The sequence below is a fragment of the Spermophilus citellus genome (assembly GCF_964194105.1).
Source record: "Spermophilus citellus genome assembly, chromosome: 9".
Taxonomy (NCBI): Eukaryota; Metazoa; Chordata; class Mammalia; order Rodentia; family Sciuridae; genus Spermophilus; species Spermophilus citellus.
This window is the reverse complement of record NC_138191.1, coordinates 88,882,170-88,899,584: the sequence shown is the minus strand read 5'-3', so window position 1 is coordinate 88,899,584 and position 17,415 is coordinate 88,882,170. Positions and strand designations below refer to the sequence as shown.

General features: G+C 46.0%; 1 protein-coding gene across 4 annotated transcripts in view; it reads right to left on the bottom strand.

The window, feature by feature from the left end:
* Positions 1 to 3,391: 3,391 nt before the first annotated feature.
* The window catches only part of KANK4 (KN motif and ankyrin repeat domains 4), a 71,445-nt gene continuing 57,421 nt past the window's right edge, over positions 3,392 to 17,415 (bottom strand). For all 4 annotated transcript variants that reach the window (XM_081306351.1, XM_081306352.1, XM_081306350.1 and 1 more), the window contains 4 exons: positions 16,519 to 16,738; positions 11,359 to 11,501; positions 6,528 to 6,728; positions 3,392 to 3,641 (listed from right to left, as the gene is read on the bottom strand). In XM_081306351.1, the coding sequence (XP_081162477.1) occupies positions 3,537 to 3,641; positions 6,528 to 6,728; positions 11,359 to 11,501; positions 16,519 to 16,738 (669 nt within the window). In that variant the 3' untranslated portion in view covers positions 3,392 to 3,536. The remainder of the gene's footprint in view (positions 3,642 to 6,527; positions 6,729 to 11,358; positions 11,502 to 16,518; positions 16,739 to 17,415) is intronic.

Below are 17,415 nucleotides of genomic sequence, written 5' to 3'. Positions count from 1 at the left end.
CTGCTTCTGACTCGCTGTTCCATCATCCCTCAGGTGTGGGCGTCATCTTCATGGATCAAGTCTCTGGTCACCATATTCCAGCCAGTGGGAGGGGGAAAAAGCATCCCCTTCACTGTCAATGCAGGAGCCAGAGTTTGCACCCTTTGCCTTGCTAATACCTCATTAGCCAGAACTTAGTTGCTTGGCCACACCAAACTCAAGGGGGGCTGGGAAATGGAGTCTGTCCCCTAGGTGGTTAGGTGCCCAGCTAAAATTTGGGAGTTGTGTTACTAGGAGGAACAGAACCTAGATATGGCAGACAATGGTACCACCATTCTCCTGTCACCCATTTCTGATACCTCTCCACCATTCAGTATGTCACCCCATGTTGGCATGCCCCAATTCCTGATTCCTTTCCTGCTGGGCTCTGTCTTCATCCCCACTCAAATTGCTGTATACCCAGTGTCTCATAGGAACCTTCCAACTGATCCCTTTGCTTCCACTCTCCCCCTGTGATCATCAGAAGAAATAAATCTGATCAAATGGCCCCACTATTCAGAAATTTTTCATTGGCTCCCACTGCCCATCGCAATTTGCTTTTTGGGTTTTTTTTTTTTTTCTTTTCCTATACTGGACTTGAGCTCAAGGCTACTCTACCACCATGCTATACCTGCAACCCTTTTTATTTTATTTTATTTTTTGTACCAGGAATTGTACCCAGAGTGGTTTCACCACTGAGCCCTGTTCCCAGCCCTTTTTACTTTTTGAGACAGGATCTCACTAAGTTGCCTAGGGCCTTGCTAAGTTGCTGAGGCTGGCTTTGAACTTGAGTCACTGGCATTACAGGCACACACCACCATGCCTGGCCTTTTCCAATTTTTGTTTTGAGACAGGATCTCACTAACTTGCTGAGGTGGGTCTCAAACTTGCTAACCTCCTGCCTCAATCTCCCGAGTTTATGGGATATAGCTATGAATCACTGTGACTGGCAGGGGGGTGCATGGGATTTCTGAATCTTTGAAGTTAGCAAATTTTGCACAGATGTGCATTTTTCTGAGAGCTTCCATTCTCCAAGTGGTCTGTGAAGCAGACTTCTGGAGTTCCAGGCTCAAGTCCTAATTCTTAAGATTAACAAGTGACACATCTCCCCACTTCACCCCCAAATCTCATCTCTGTGCACTTCTCCCACACAACTAGAGTCATCCTGAAGTTCTCTCATTGCTCACCAGGCCACGCCTTTTCATGTGCCTTGTCCAGTGTCTGCTGCTCTATTCCCAGTGCTCTAGCTCGCTCCCACCCACCCTTATGGCCTCCTCTGGGAGCTTTCCTGACTCCCTCTGGCAGTCAGTTCCCACAGCACTGTGCAGTCCTTACTCCCCTGTGAACCCGGAGGAGGTGTGGAACTTTGAAGAAGAGGGGTCTAGTGGGTGGTCTTTGGGTCAATTGGGAATGTGCCATAGAAAGGAATTGAAGTATTTCAATTCCTTTCTATGGCACATAGAATTGAAAGGGGACCCTGGTTAGTTATTTTATGAGGGGCTGTCAGAAAAGCTGGAGCTCAGACCATCCAGCTCTCCAGCTTCCTGTTTCAAGATGTGATTCTTCCTCTTCCATGAGCTCCTATCATCTGTCATAGGTCCCTTGCCAAAGCCTGGGCCATGAGGATTAGACTTACAGCCTTCAAAACTGTAAGCAAAATAAACCTCTTTGTCTTCATAAGTAGGCTGTCTCAGGTATGTTGTTATAGAAATTAAAAAATGAATAATATAGACCTGCACTGTGAGTTCCCAAGAATCAAAGCAGAGAAATGCACAGAAATTTTGAGACAGAAGACTGAGAGGCAGCACTTTTAATATACAAACAGTAAGGACAGGCCAGAGCCCTGCTACCTGAACTGTGCATGTAGCCCAATAGCCTCAGCATCCTCTGGAAACTGGTCAGAAATGCAGACTCTCAGTCCCCACCCAGACTAACTTCTTTCTAACAAGGTCCCAGAGGATTTATATGCACATTAAAATTTGCAAAGCACGGGGACAGAGAATGTATAATTGTAGTTTTTTGCTCTAACGTGTTTTGTGGTCAAAATAAATCCATTTAAAGCACTTTTCCCCCTCATTATTTGCCTCAACCTCTTCACCTCTGAGCAGCATCAACACGCATGAATGCTCTTCCTCTGAGATTTGGCATCTCTTGAATCACAATAGCATAAAGAAGTTTTCCACACCATTTCTGAGGACAGCCTTTATGGGTTATAAACTGGATTCCAAAACTTCCATCAGCAGTTTGTTGTGCAGCACCTCCAGGAGGTAGGTTGTAGGATGATTTCTGCTTTTAGAGATGATGAACCCAGGGTCCCAGGAAGCTTTGTGACTCACCCAATGAGTACCATGCAAGTTAGCATTCCAGCCACAAGAAAACCTCATGCTTTCACGTTTTCAGCAGGAGGCTCACCAACCTGGATGTCTCTTTTCTTTTTATATAAAGGGGAGTTTTGTGTTTTGTTTTTTTTTTGCATAAGAGATGTTCAGAAAGAACAATTCATAGATAATCTATGTGAGCTATGAGCCATGCATGTGTGGGGCTAGAGAACAGGGAATTCTCAAGAAGGAATTGTCCAGTGGAGAGAGGTCAGTGCGGGGAGAGCCCTGCCCTGTGCACCCACTCCTCCTGCAGCTATGGCTCAAGGGCTCTTCAGCTAGGATCCCCGACACCCCAGAGCAGGTGCTTGCTCACAGGAACAGCACTGGGGATTACTGTGAGGCTATGGATGAATGTGGTGGCTTCTAAATGACAATAATCCATCTCCAGGATCTCACTCGGATTCGTTTCCTCCATGGGCTGGGAATAGCTGATAGAACTGGACCCTGCCACTCTGTGATGCACATCATTGACTTCCTGTTTAATTCCATTTCTAGGGGCAGATTAGAGCCACTTGATGACTCAGAAATGGTCAAGAGTGTTATAGTTGGCAATGATGCCAATATGCTTCTTCCCACCTTGTCTGAATTCAAGATTTCTCTGTCAAGCCCCAAATGGGACTTGCTCATTTTCACCTGACTTCATGGTGATTTTCCGAAGGTCCTCTTGAGAATGATTCAATTCCTTGCCATCCTCTCTAGACATGCATATTCAATGGGGCATATATGTATATATTTGATTAAAAACAAAAAGACAGTGCATTTTAAAATTCCTTGTTAAAAGTATTGCTTTTCTAATGTGTGAATGTGCTCCTGCCTGCCTGCCACACGGTGTTGCCAAGGCAGAGTCACAAGGAATTCAAGGCTGAAGATGTTTGGGATTTGGGCCGAAGCTAATGTACCCTGCACTCTGCACCTTGCACTCTGCTCGGAAACCCTTGAAGTTCTGGGGCTTGGCCTTAGGCGTAAACTACAAAGCATCCTAATGACCAGAATTACACAACAGGAATGTATGTGCATATGACGTAGTTTCTTTTCTTGAGGGGCGACCCTCAGGCTGTAACCCTGTCCTCTCCAAGGGTGAAGGAGGAGTGCAGAGAAGGAGCCTTTTCTTCCTGGCTGCTGGTTCCTCTGCAGCCTCTACAGCCCCAGGGACCTGCCCCGCTCTGCGTGGGCGCGCAGAAGGCCTGCAATTTCCACATGGGACGGTGATTGCAGAACGATGGACAGAGCGGTGTGGCCAGCCTACAGAGGAGGAAGAAACGAGAAATAAATTGTACCCTATCTGCCTCCAGATCCAGCCAGAGAGGGGGATAGGGGGCACGCCTGGGGCGGAGGGGTCTATGTCAAGTAGCCCAGGGAACGTGCCCTGTGCCTCTGCCGGGAGTTCTGTGTTGAGAGCAAACGTTTACTGTTGATGAGAGATGCTGGGCCTCAGAGCCCCCACAGGAAAGACTCCAGGAACAGAAGCGCTGCCCTCTCCTGTAAATGCAGAGCAGCAGGCACAAGCCTCAGTACTCACCAGGCGCCTTCCGCTGGAAGGTCTCACTCTGTGGATGGAGACACTGTGCTCACCCAAGTCACCCTGGGTGTCAATTCTGGTGTGAATCCTGAGGGAAGCCTGAGCCATGTGACTGGCCCCTGGTGGGGTCTAGAACCCATCTTCATGCTGCTCACACTGTCTGGCTTTCCTACCCTGACCCACCTCTGCTAAAGCAGATACCTGCCTCCCTGTTCTCCTGGCATTAATGTCCCTCCTTCCAGGTTAGAGCCTTACCCTGCCCTGCCCTGCAGCAGACCTGGCCCTCAGAGCTGCCCTGGCACCTCCCCACCCAGCACTTGGAGGGGGTTGGCTGTCTAAACTCACTTGGATTTCAGTACACGCCCAACCCAGGTTCTCACCAGCAGCACTATTGACATCTGGGGCCAGATAACTCTTACTTCACTGCTGTCCCTGGGCACCGTCAACGTTTAGAGCACCCCGGGCCTCTGCCCACCAGATGCCAGGAACACTCCTGCGCCCCTGGTGACACATACAGATGGCTTCAGACATTGTCAAATATCCCCGAGGGGCAAGATGACCCCCACCTGAGAACCACTGTACTAAACAAAGTATGGCAGCCAGCTGGCTTCTCCTTCAGAGGCCTGTCTCCCTCCACTGAGTGACACCTCCTGCCCCACTCCAAACCTTCACCCTCCCTATTCCCTCTGGATACTGCCTGTCAATGCTGAGGTTCTCACTCACTGATGTGCCAGCTGTTTGGTTTTCGTGTCACTATTCAATTAGTCATAATCATCACAATGACCATCAACTATATACGTCATAGAAGTCCAGTACAGGGTTGTAGTCACTACAGCCTTAGGCATAGTATACTGCTATACCCACTTTACAGATGAGCATCACAGAGGCTCAGAGGGGGGTAGGTGACCTTCCCAAGGCACAGTCACTGGACCCAGATTCAAACTCCTGGGCTTTGAGTTTTAAAGTCAGTGCTTTTAACAATCACTCTTGAGGTGTCCAAAGAGCAAAAGATACCCACCCCCATCCCCACCCCATGGCTCTTCTACCTCTAGAAAGTGGCCACTTATCTCTCTTACCTGTGACAGAGGTTAAGGGGCCCAGGAGAACTCTCACATTCCCTCCTTGATTATCTGGGCTAACCAGGAACTACCAAAACTCACACCCTGTCGGTCCCACAGCCCTCCCCTCTCAGCCCTCTTCTGGGCAGTAGTGGTGGTCACTTCTGAGAGGGCTCTGGGCCTTTGATGTACAGCCCTGTTTTAGGTTAAGGCTGCCTCCTTCATCCGCAGGGCACCCTGGTAGGGAGCTTGGGAACCCAGACCTTCTGACCTCATGATATTTGGGAAAGGGGCTTGTATCTTCAGCAGCCCACCCTGTTCCTGTGTGAATTTCAAGAGGGTCTGTGTTTTCTAATTATTTCAGAAATGACTTTGGGGCACAGCTGTGGTTTGCAGGACACGGGGACACTGGACAGGGAGCCTGCTCTCTGGTGTGATGCAGGGGACTCGGCTTGAAAGCTGAAGGATCAATCTTGGGTAGTTCAGATGTGACCAGGGAAAGGTGCTATCCCTGGGCAGGGCTCTCCTCTCCAGGCTTTTGTTCCCCTTCAATTGAGGATGTTAAGAAAGCCTAAGATGTCTGCTTGAGCCCTGGGATTGGAATGCCAGGGTAATGGATGCCGGAGTCAGGCTGGAGCTGGGATCTCTGCTCTAAGGATGGGCTCCCTGTAGCTTGAGCATGTGAGGGAACATTTCTAGGCCTGTTTCCTTATCAGCAAATGTGAGGACCACTGTGCCTGCCTCACTGGACCATGAAGAGGATGAGCAATGATGCGTGGGAAAGGTTTAGTTCCCATGAGCACTCCAGAAACTGTGCCTCCTGTAGCTTCTGATGAGTGGTCTCTAAAGTTGGGGGTTCACTTATTCAATTGATGATTCATTTGCTGATATGCAGTAGGCTCTCTGAAAGATGCAAAGATTCACCTGAGACCTAGAGATATGCTGCTTCTGTGGGACAACAACGAGGATGATGGGAGAGCTGGATGTTGGGCTCAGGAGTTCAAGGGAGGTGGGTTCCACCAGCTGTGTGATCTTGGGTACTTTACCCCATGTACCTTATCATTTGGGACTTCAGTTTCCTCTAGCAAAATGGTGGCAGCTATATCAAACTCAGAAGGTCATCGTGGTTTTAAATGATTTTGGCACAGGTTAGTTATCATCATCATCATTATCATCATCAATGTCCTCACCTTACCGAGACATTTATTTAAGAAACCTGGGTCTAGCAGGGCTACTTCACAGGCTGGCTCGGTGGAATGGGCCAGTTTGCAGAGTGGATTAATATCAGAGAAGTATTTCCAGTTTAACAAGGAGAGATGACTTTGTAAAGTTTGCTCCTTCATCCAGTTGTCCAGAGCCGTGGGTTTCCCAGCCGTCAGGCTCCAAGCACTGCAGTGCCTCATTAAATCTACAACAGCCTTGTAAGGTCAATTTTTTTTTTTTTTTTTTTGCTACCACCGTATGGTTCCATGGATTCTTCTGGCCATCGAGGCACTTTTCAGTACCAGAAGTTAAACACTAACCTACTTGTTAACTGCCCATAAGTCTCACCTTATCAGTCAGGCTGCTGTCACAAGCCGGGTGGGCCAGGAGCAGGCGCACCAGGTCGGCATTGCCATGGTGACAGGCCATCATGAGAGCTGACAATCCATCGTGGTCCTGCAGGTTGACGTCTGCCTGGCAGCTCAGTAGCGCTTGGACCATGTCCTCCCGGTCGTGGGTGACCCCCAGCATCAGGGCGGTCTGGCCTCCCTGCACACGGGACAATGGAGATATGGTGAGGCTGCTGCCGGTGCCATGGTGCTCGGCAGGGACTCCTCAAGAAAGTGACCATTCCTTCCAACGTGGCTTTCCTTCTCTGTCTGGCAGAATTCTCCTTCCCCAGGGTACTCCATCTGCTCTAAAGGCTTTCCAACCCCACCCCCAACACCACTACCCAGGTGGGATTCATCACACTGGTCATTGCAGCTTGTCAATCTCTCCTGTTCTCAAGGCTACAGAACCTCCTAGCTACACCTCCTGTAATTTCTGATGATTGGACTCCAAAAGTTGGGGTTCACTTATTCAATTGTTGTTTCATATGCTGATATATTGGCAGGGACTGTCATCTTTGTCTCTGTCTCCACAGTACCTAGCACCCAGCACTAATACATCTGGAGCCATGGGGGACATGAAGGTTGAGTGCTTCAGCGGCCTGCCTTCCTATCACCTCCCTGGTCCAACCTTCCCCAGGAAGCCTTGGTCTGCTCCATGACTCTGGTCTTTTTACATTAATGATGCCCAGAAGCCTTTGTTTCAATAAGCACTCAGGTCCCTGTGGCTTTTCTAATCCATAGTCATTGACATCCCTGTGATCACCAGCGGACACAGCAAGAGAATCAGAAATCGAGTCCCTTCTCCAGCTCTGCCAGCCACCAACGTGGGACACTGGCTGACTCGATGCCTTCCCTGAATTCTAACTTTGTTTACAAATGAATGGCCTTTCCGAGTGTATCTCACAGGACTTTTGTGGGAATCAAATAAGATAAAGGATGTAAATAGAGTAATGTGTGGTGGTAATTTTTCTGATTAAAAACTGACAATTTCTTACTTCCCATAGATTTACTTGTATATACTATTTAAATTTTTTTATTGGTTATTTTTAGTTTCTCATGACAGTAGAGTGTATTTTGACATATTTTATTTATATATATATATATATATATATATGGAGTATAACTTCTCATTCTTGTGGTTGTACATGACGTGGAGTTACACTGGTTGTGTATTCATATGTGAACGTAGGAAACTTATGTCTGGTTCATTCTACTCTTTCCCATTCCCATCTCCCTTGTATACACTATTTACATGTCGATATTTTCCTATACTCCTCTTATACAGATTTATTATATTTTGCCCCTGTGGTTCTCCTGAGTTCCAGACAGGTCAGCGATTTCTCTCTGATGGGATAATGGGCTTTGTAAAATGGCAAGAATCAGGCAAAGTCTGTGTTTTCTTTCCTTTCATATACCTCTGAACGCCATGTCTGAAAAGAGCTGAGGACGTGTTTGCTGCTGTGCTGGCTGATTACAACTCCAATCTGCAGTCCCTGTGGATTGTGCTACCTGTTCAGCACCCTGGGGCTTTGAAAAAAGAAAGGGGGCTTGGAATCAGAAAAATCCAGGCTCTGCCAGTTAGGACCCACATGAATGTGTGCAAGATATCCTCCATATCTCTCCCTGGTCAGGGAAGACAGGAGTGACCAGCATTCTTGGTCTAGTGGACTTGTAGTGAGCCCTGGGCATATGTTACCTGTCAGGGTCTTCATGCTGGTTGGAGATGGTGTATGGCAATTGCCGGTTCTTGACAGTTATGCCATCATCTATGTTCACTCCAAATGGATAGGGAAGGGGCTGGGGTTGTGATCAGTGGTAGAGCGCTGGCCTAGCATATGTGAGTCCCTGGATTTGATCCTTAGCACTACATAAAAATAAATAAGTAAAACAAAGGTATTGTATCCAAGTACAACTGAAAAATAAATATTAAAAAATAAATAAAATAAATAAATACTAAAAAAAGGGAGACAGGAGAGTGAAATGTACCTATTCATTCCTGTGTGGTCAACATGGCAAGTGACCTCTGGAGGGGTCCCCACTATTCTATGTAATACCTTGTCCAATTCAAAGCCCTGCTAGGTAAGACCACTCCCCTGCACTGTGTTCTCAAGAAGAGGATTGCAGACCCCAAGGCTCTGATTGCCTTGAATACCTTTACTGTTCACAAGATCTCTCTTGGTGTGAACCTCAAACAACTTCTACCTAATCACTCTGTGAAAAGTTCAGAACACTGATTTTGGGTCACTTTACACATTTATCAGAGTTGTTTGGGGTAACAGACAGGCTGCTTGAGAAGAGCATAGGGTTCCTGACATTGGAGCTTATGGGCTCAGAGAGCATTATAATGAAGCTGGAGGCTGGATGCCCTGGCATACGCCTGTAATCCCAGCAGCTCAGGAGGCTGAGACAGAAGGATGTGAGTTCAAAGCCAGTTTCAGCAATTTAGCTAAGCCCTAAGCAACTGGGTGAGACTCTTTCTCTAAATAAAATACAAAAAAGGGCTTGGGATGTGGTTCAGGGGTGAGTGCCCCTCATTTCAATCCCCGGTAATGATAATAATAATATTAAGATGGAGACTATTTGGTATTTTACAAATTAAAAAAAAGGGGAGGGGAGGAAATCACTGAGGTGACTTTCAAGTGTTGTTCTTACCAGAGGCAAAGGTACCCAGTGAGTTAGTGGGCCCATGTGTCCTAGTAGATCCAAATGCCCTGACTCCCTGGCTACTACCTTTGTTGTAGGGCCCTTTTGGCTCTGGCAGAAATTACTCTTATCATCTTGACCCACAGGACTGTTCCTGGGAACCACAACATGATTTATGTGCCCAAAACACTGTCATCACACTGGTTGGTGGAGTGGGAAGAAAGACAGGGGCATTTTCTTTATTTTTATGTTTTATTTTTTGGGTACCAGGGATTGAACTCAGGGGCACTCAACCACTGGTCCGCATTCCCAGCCCATTTTTGTGTTTTATTTAGAAACAGAGTCTTGTTGAGTTGCTTAGGCCTCAGTTTTTGCTGAGGCTGGCTTTGAACTCACAATCCTCATGCCTCAGTTTCCCAAGCTGGTGGGATTACAGGTGTGTGCCACTACACCTGGTTCTCAGCGATGTTTTCTTTTCATTGTCTTTTTTCCTTTTTTTTTTTTTTTGTTACCAGGAATTGAACACAAGGTCACTTAACCACTGAGCCACATCCCCAGTCCTTTTTTATGTTTTATTTTGAGACAGGGTCTTGCTAAGTCCTTAGAGCCTCATGAAATTGCTGAGGCTGGCCTTGAACTTGAGATCCTCTTGCCTCAGCTGTCCAAGTTGCTGGGATTACAAGTGTGTGACATTGTACTCAACGATGGGCATTTGAGATCTGGTTATTTCAAGGACTGTGTAAGTGTGCCAGGCAGAGTGCTCACTCACCAGCAAAAATCTATAATGATGCTCTCATCCAAGCTGAAGCCTGGGAAATGAGCATCCTTATCATTCCTGGGACTGGTCAACAACAGTTCCTGTATGTCCTGGCTATCTGCCAATTCTGTCCACCAGGCTGGAAACTGATGACTTTGTTAAAACCCTTTGGAAAGGAGGAATGACAGAGGTGGTAACTTCCTTAAAGGACTAGGCCTCCAAAGAGCATCCTCACTGGCTAGATGCCTGTGGGTCATAATCAAGGTAGACTGCCAATGGGGCTTATTTTTTTTATTTCTCAAAAGGCTAATGGTAGAAATGTTTGGTTCAAAAAGCCAAGTTCAGGTGGAATATGCTCAGCTTTAGAAGCTCACTGACCCATTCCCTGGCTGTCTGGGTCTCAGGAACCTTTAAAAAAACCAAATGTTCTGCCTCTAGCAATTAGAGAAATGCGAATTAAAAGTACACTGGGATTCCATCTCAGTCCAGTCAGAATGGCAATTATCAAGAATACAAGTCACAATAAATATTGGCAAGGATGTGGGGGATAATGTACACTCATATATTGCTGGTAGAACTTCAAATTGGTGCAACCTATGTGGAAAGCAGTATGGAGATTCCTAAGAAAACTTGGAATGGAACCACCATTTGACCCAGATATCCCATTCCATGGTCTATACACAAAGGATTTAAAATCAGCACACTACACTGACACAGCCACATCAATGTTTATAGCAGCTCAGTTCACAATACCCTTAACCTAGGTACCCTTCAACAGATGAATGGATAAAGAAAATGTGGAATATATATACAATGGGATACTACTCAGCCATAAAAAGATGACTTTATGACTTTGCCAGTAAATGGATGAATCTGGACACTATCATGTTAAGCCAATCTCAGAGAATCAAAGGTCAGATGTTTCTTTGATATGTGGATGCTAACATACAACAAGGGTGGAAGGGAGAATGGAAGTTCAGTGGATTAGACAAAGTAGAATGAAGGGAAGGGAGGGGAATGGGAATAGGAAAGACAGAAGAATGAATCAGACACCACTTTCCTATACTTATATATGAATACATGACAAATATGACTCATATCACGTACAATCTCAAGTATGGGATCCTAATTAGAATAAGCTATACTCCATGTATATATAATATGTGAAAATACACCCTACTATTATGTCTGTTTACAAAGAACAAATAAAAATTAAAAAGAAAATCAAATATTCAGGCTTTGGATGGATGAGGATTGGAGGCCCAGCCTTCTTGGGTGAAAAATTCTCCATGAATCTGTATGGAATTTCTTGCCTCACTGGCAGACTAAAACTTGAAGGTTTCCCACATCTATTAAACAAGAGAGAGATCTCCTTCACGCCACCTACCTGAGTTGCTTGGATGTTCACATTTCCTTCTCTTAAGAGCTTCCAGACAACAGCCATGTCTTCATCGGTCTCCGCAGAAGCCAAGGGAGTGATCATCACAGCAGTATAGCCAGCTTTGTTCTGGTGGTCGACATTGCAGACCCCTGCAAGATGAGCAACCAGGGATGGAATAGCCCCAAGGGGCCAGAAGCCAGCCTCCACTTTAGCCAGGTCAACAAGACGCTGCTTGCTGGTTAATAATCCAAGGAATAGAGCCTCGCCACCCACAGCAGGAGTCACTGGTTTACAATTCTGGCAGCATTTAAAGCTGGCTACCTTTCTTTAACAAGTTTTATGAGGATACCCAGGAAGGGAGGTCCACAGGAGGCCAGAGATGGCCAAAGGGTCAATGACCATGACTTTACTTCCTAAACCTGAGCATATGACATTATTCTCATTTTACAGATGAGGACTCTGAGAGGCTAAGAAGATGCATAAACTATTCATGTGCAGGTGAAGCAGAAGCAGGGCTCAGGACTGTCTGGGTCCTGAGCCCATCCCTCACCAGCCACATGTACCCAAAGCTGTGCACTACAGGTCTCACTCTCACTAGCTCATGTCTGTATGTAACTCAGGCTGGTGGCTGGGCATGTAAGTCCTTTAGGATAAACATAGAAAATCTTCCAGAAATGACCATCTCATTTGAAAAACAGCGAGATAAAAACACCATAACTTTTGAATAAAAGAAGAATAAACCTTTCACAACAGAATGAAAAAATGTGCGAAAAATTCTCAAACATGCACACACACATTTTAAATTTATGTTTTTTTTTTAAAACATATTTATGTGTTTGAAACAGGGTCTTCCAAGTTGTCCAGGCTGGAATTGAACTTGTGATCCTCTTGTCTCTGCCTCCCCAGACACTGGGATTACAGGTGGGTGCTACTGCACCCAGCTAAAACTGGTATACTTTTTGAGATGAAGTAGTAAAGAAGAAAGGAAAAGAAATTCTTGGTTTGTGGTCCTGAGGCTATCCAAAGGAGAGGTAACGATTGTGAGACACAGATGTCTCTTATATAAATGATGTCACTTCTCCAGGGTAGTATTGTGTGCAAAACCAAATTGTCCCTGTGCAGTTGTTCATTAGAAAAGCCTAGGTGGCTCTTTTGGGCAAAATAACAAAATTATCTCAGTAGATCAAGACAGTCTTTCTTAGGCTGCCCTCCTCTGTGGAAAAGAGTGAACTACAGAACCTACCTCATAGGATTATTGTGGAATTTATAGTTAATGTATTTAAATCTCTTAGAGCATGCCTAACACATAGTAAAAGCTTAGTGTTAACAATGATCATTCAGAATAGTATTCTTGTAGATTAGGAATTCATTAGAAGAAATCTAATTTATGGAACAATGTCAATTAGGGCTACTTACAAGTTCTGTGCAAGGAGAGAACCCAGAATTTGTTTGATATTCCCTCTGCTCCATCCCAAGCATTTTTAGGAAGTGTGCCATTGTTATACCTGAGTGCCAATGGATCTGCAAACCTTGGTCTGGCTGACTCATTAGCAGTTTTTCCTCTCGAGCCCCTCTGACCATGGCTGTGATTGAGTGGGTTACGAACATTGAATGATAACCCAGTGCACCACCTCAGAAGCCTGTCCTGATTAGGAGTGAAGGTGGACACTGCTGTGTTAACAATTTTTGGGTTTACCCCTACTTTAAGTTTGCTTTAAGATGTGTGAATAGGCCTCAGGTTACCAGCACTCTTATCTCTTCAGAACATGATGTGTCCCACACTGCAGTGAGGTCCTCACCAGGGGCCCAGAAAAGGGCTGAGGATCCACATTCACGCCACATGCTTCTGAAAGGCTCTCCATTGAGCATGCTCCAACGCAACAAGCTTGCACCACTAGGGACCCAGCTTATGGAGGTGTACTCTGTGGTTCTATTCGCAATAACAATGAGTCACAGCCTGGCTGGTGGCGCACACCTGTAATCCCAGCAGCTCGGGAGGCTGAGGCAGGAGGCCCACGAGTTCAAAGCCAGTTTCAGCAAAAATGAGGTACTAAGCAACTCAGTGAGACCCTGTATTTTAAATAAAATATAAAATAGGGCTGGGGATATGGCTCAGTGGTTGAGGGTCCCTCAGTTCAATCCCAGGTAAGAAGAAGAAGGAGGAGGAGGAGGAGGAGGAGGAGGAGGAGGAGGAGGAGAAGGAGGAGAAGTCACTTTCTGTACAGCACTTTACAGTTTGTAATGTGCTTTTCATATGCTTCACAATGGCCTCTGAAGGGAGCCCAGGTTTGGGAGTGTGACAGATCTGTCACTCTAAACACCCTTTCTACTGATGAGAGAAAGTAATGGCATTTTGGGCCTGTTCTCCACAACCCTTTTCACCCTCTATGCTAGTACATCAAAGGGGAAGCTTCCAAACTACCTTAAAGTTGATGAGTGTTAGCTGGATGTCTAATCAATGGTAGCAGAAATTTACAGCACCCAAATCTTAGGGTGTCTGCTTGCTGTCCTGGCCTAGCCCACCTAGAACTCCTAATAGGCTACAAGTCTGGGAGCTACTTAAGACAGGGCTCCATGATACTGGTCTTTCGATTCTTCACACACATATTAGGTGCTCTCAAAGCCTCAGACTGTCCCTGTAAACCACTTGAGGGTAGTAGAAAAAGTCTAGATTGGGAGAGTGACAGATCTTGGTTTGAATTCTGGCTTTGTGACAGATTCTGGGATCTCAACCAAATTTACTGACATCTCTGGGCCTCAGTTTCCTCACTTGGAAAATGCAATTAATATCTGTTTCACAATCTCCACAAGGATTGTATATGTGAACATGCATGTCATACCTAAACCAGTTTCTGGGATGGGGAAGACACTCAAAAGACTCTAGCTACTGTTCTTCATGTTCTCAATTGAAGGCCCAGAATACTGGGAATGGTAAGGGGAATACAGAGGCATGCTCCACTGAACCATGTGCCTCCCTCAACTGAGCTACCATGTTGATGGTACCCAGGAATCCATGAGTAACTGAAATCAATAACATTGACTCAATCTTAGAACTGGAATTTAATTGCTGGGATTGAACCCAGGATCTTGTGCATCTGAGGCAAGCACTCTACCAACTGAGCTATATCCCCAGCCCCAATGGAATTTAATTTCTTGATGATGTGAGAATTAGATAGAAGTTTAGGCTATTTTTACATATGTCACCTTTTCAGTTTGGAAGAGCCTCGAGGTTGCTTAAAAGAATAGTGGAGAACTGGAAGTACACTGGAGTTTAACTGAACTCCAAGAGTCATCCATTACTCATTCCTTTAACAGAGAGCATCATCCAGGAACTGGATTAGGGACTTGGACAGAAAGGGACAGACAAGAGCCCCTTTTTACAGAATTATTCTGTTGGGTAGAAATATATAAAAAGATCATCTAAAGAAAAAATAAAACAGGTGTTCCTCTAGAGCAACAGATGGGGTATAACCCCTTTAAATAGAGTCACCAGAATGACTTCAAGGAGGTGACATTTGGGCTGTGACCTGGGTAATAAGGAGCCAGTCCTACAAACAGTTTCAAGGGAAAGAGTCTTGATAGAAATAAAATACAAAGATCCCAGGAGCAATGAGCTAGGTGAGTCTGAGGCCAGCATGGCTGGGTGGAACACAGGAGGAGAGTGTGGTGACACAGGGACAGCTATGCCAGGTGGGATCCTGCAGGGAAGACCATGGAAGCAGGCAGAGGAAGTTAAGTTAGATGGACAAGACCTGAGAAGTGGGAAAGCTGTTGGTTTCTGATATCAGACACCGCCACCACCGCCCCCCCACCCCCCCACTCCCCCCACCCCCGTCCCCATGCTTCCTTAATAAGGGAGCAGATCAGCCTCTGCTCCAATTCCTGGAGCCAGACTCTCCCAGCACTCCAGTGCTTTTGCTCTAGCCAGCCCTTCCCGAAACTCTACTACTTAAGGTTTTGGATTTGGAATTCTCAATAGCTTTCTTGACATTTCCGCTTGGATGACCACTAGAAACTGAAAATCTGCCTCCCCACACTTGCTCCTTTCCCTTTTACAACACCATCATCTTCTCAGCCATCGGAGCCTGACATAGAGCTCTGACTCCCCAGGCCCATCACAGCCAGGTGGTCACTAACTCTCCAGTGACTTTTTGCTCTTCTATTCCTGCTATGATCATCTAGTTCTCACTACCTCTCTGTGGACCCTTGCAGTGGACTCCCAACTAGCCTGCCACCTCCTCCTATCCTTCCTCCACTAATTGCTCCTACCACCAAATTATGCTTCTTGGAGAATTGCCCTGGTGATAGAGCTCCCTACACAAAAATCTGTACTACTTCCCAGCACCTTTCAAACAGGTGTCAGTCTGGCACACAAAGTCCTCCATGCCAATGGCTCCAACTTACCTTCCCAACTTTTGTTCACATCTTGTCCAAACCAGGAGCCATTCTGACCTCCAGGTGTCTTTTCTTTTCTTTCCCTCTATGGTGCTCTCCTCACCTGGACACTTCTCTGCCTGTGGAACCCCATCTGCTTCAGGGCACCTTTCCTGCTCCTGCATTGAATATTATCTCACTTCTTCTGCATCCCTAAATCACATTCTGCTTCTCTCTTTGGAGCCATCTTGCCCTGCTCTTTTGCATGTCAGGTTGTAGCCAGTAAGGACCTCATAAGTAATCAATAATTATCTCGCAAACAATAACAGAGTCCAATTGGTCAAATGGAGCCAAGACCTTTGTTAAAAAGTATCTTAGAAAGACAAGAAATGGTGACCTTTCCTAAGGCAGTGTGGTAGAGCTCTGAAGTTGAAAAGACCAAATCTAGAGTCTGCTCTACCATTTATCAGTACTGTGACCTGAGTAAGTTTTAGAACTCTCTGAGCCTGCAAATTGAGAATAATATCATAAGTCTATTGTGGAGAATGAATGACATGATATAGGCAACATTTCATAGTCCAGTTTCTGGAGTAAAGAAGGAACTCTGAGGAGTGAATAATTTTCTTGCTGGAAAGAGGTATGGTACAAGAATGGCCCTCAGCTACAGAGGAGGCTGAGAGAGGAGGATTGCTTGAGCCTAGGAGTTGGAGGCCAGCCAGGTAACATAGTGAGATCCTCTTTAAAAAAAAAAAAAGGTCTGGGATCCAGACTGCAGGTGCAGCCGTTTCTGACCTGTGTCCAGCAGCAGCTTCACGATGGAGAAGTTGGAGTGGGACACGCTGTAGTGGAGGGCTGTGTTCCCGTTATGATCAGCCAAGTTGACAAGCAGCTTCAGGAGATGTGGGGAGTGAGGCTGGACTCCAGCCAGGTAGGCGGCCACCATGGCAGGGCTAGATGACTTCCGGCTGGAAACACGGAACCACTCTTGACTGATGGTGTTCAAGCTTTGCCTCTGAAACCCCAAAAGATTCCAGTTCTGAGAGGTTTCCTGGTCTAGGATGTCCCACTTGACACCAGGACGTGTCAGCTTTGAATGTTTCTGCCTCCATCCCTTATCTCCCTGTATCTCCATGTAGGGGACTGACAGACAGCAAGGTTGGGAATGCAGGAACACATGGGACCTGTGATCAACCCTCCATGGGAGGTAGCAAGGAGTTCTGGGATGACACTAAATAACCAGGAACAACTCCCTTTCCTAGGTGATGGCCTGAAACTAGTGTAAGTTGAGGTCACAATCTGTGTGCACCGGATTACTAAAACTCTCTTTCATGCCCACATGGTCAGTCTACATTGACTTACCCCTTATGGCACGAGGACTCTTGCCTTTTTATACTAGGCATAGCTGGAAAGTCACAACATTACACAGACAATCATACGCAATTTATGCTGGAAATAAAACCCAAACAGGTGGGCTTGAATTATTCTTGACTTTCTTTTCCTTTTTTTTTTTTGTGGTGCAAGGACTTGAACCCAGGGCCTTGTGCATTCTAGACAAGCACTCTACCTCTGAGCTACATCTCCAACCCTGTTCTTGGCTATGAGTTTTGTTGGGCTCTCCAAAGGGAAAAGTTTAACCACCCATGACAGGACCCCTGCTCTCTGTAGCATCTGGCTCCCCTGGACCATAGG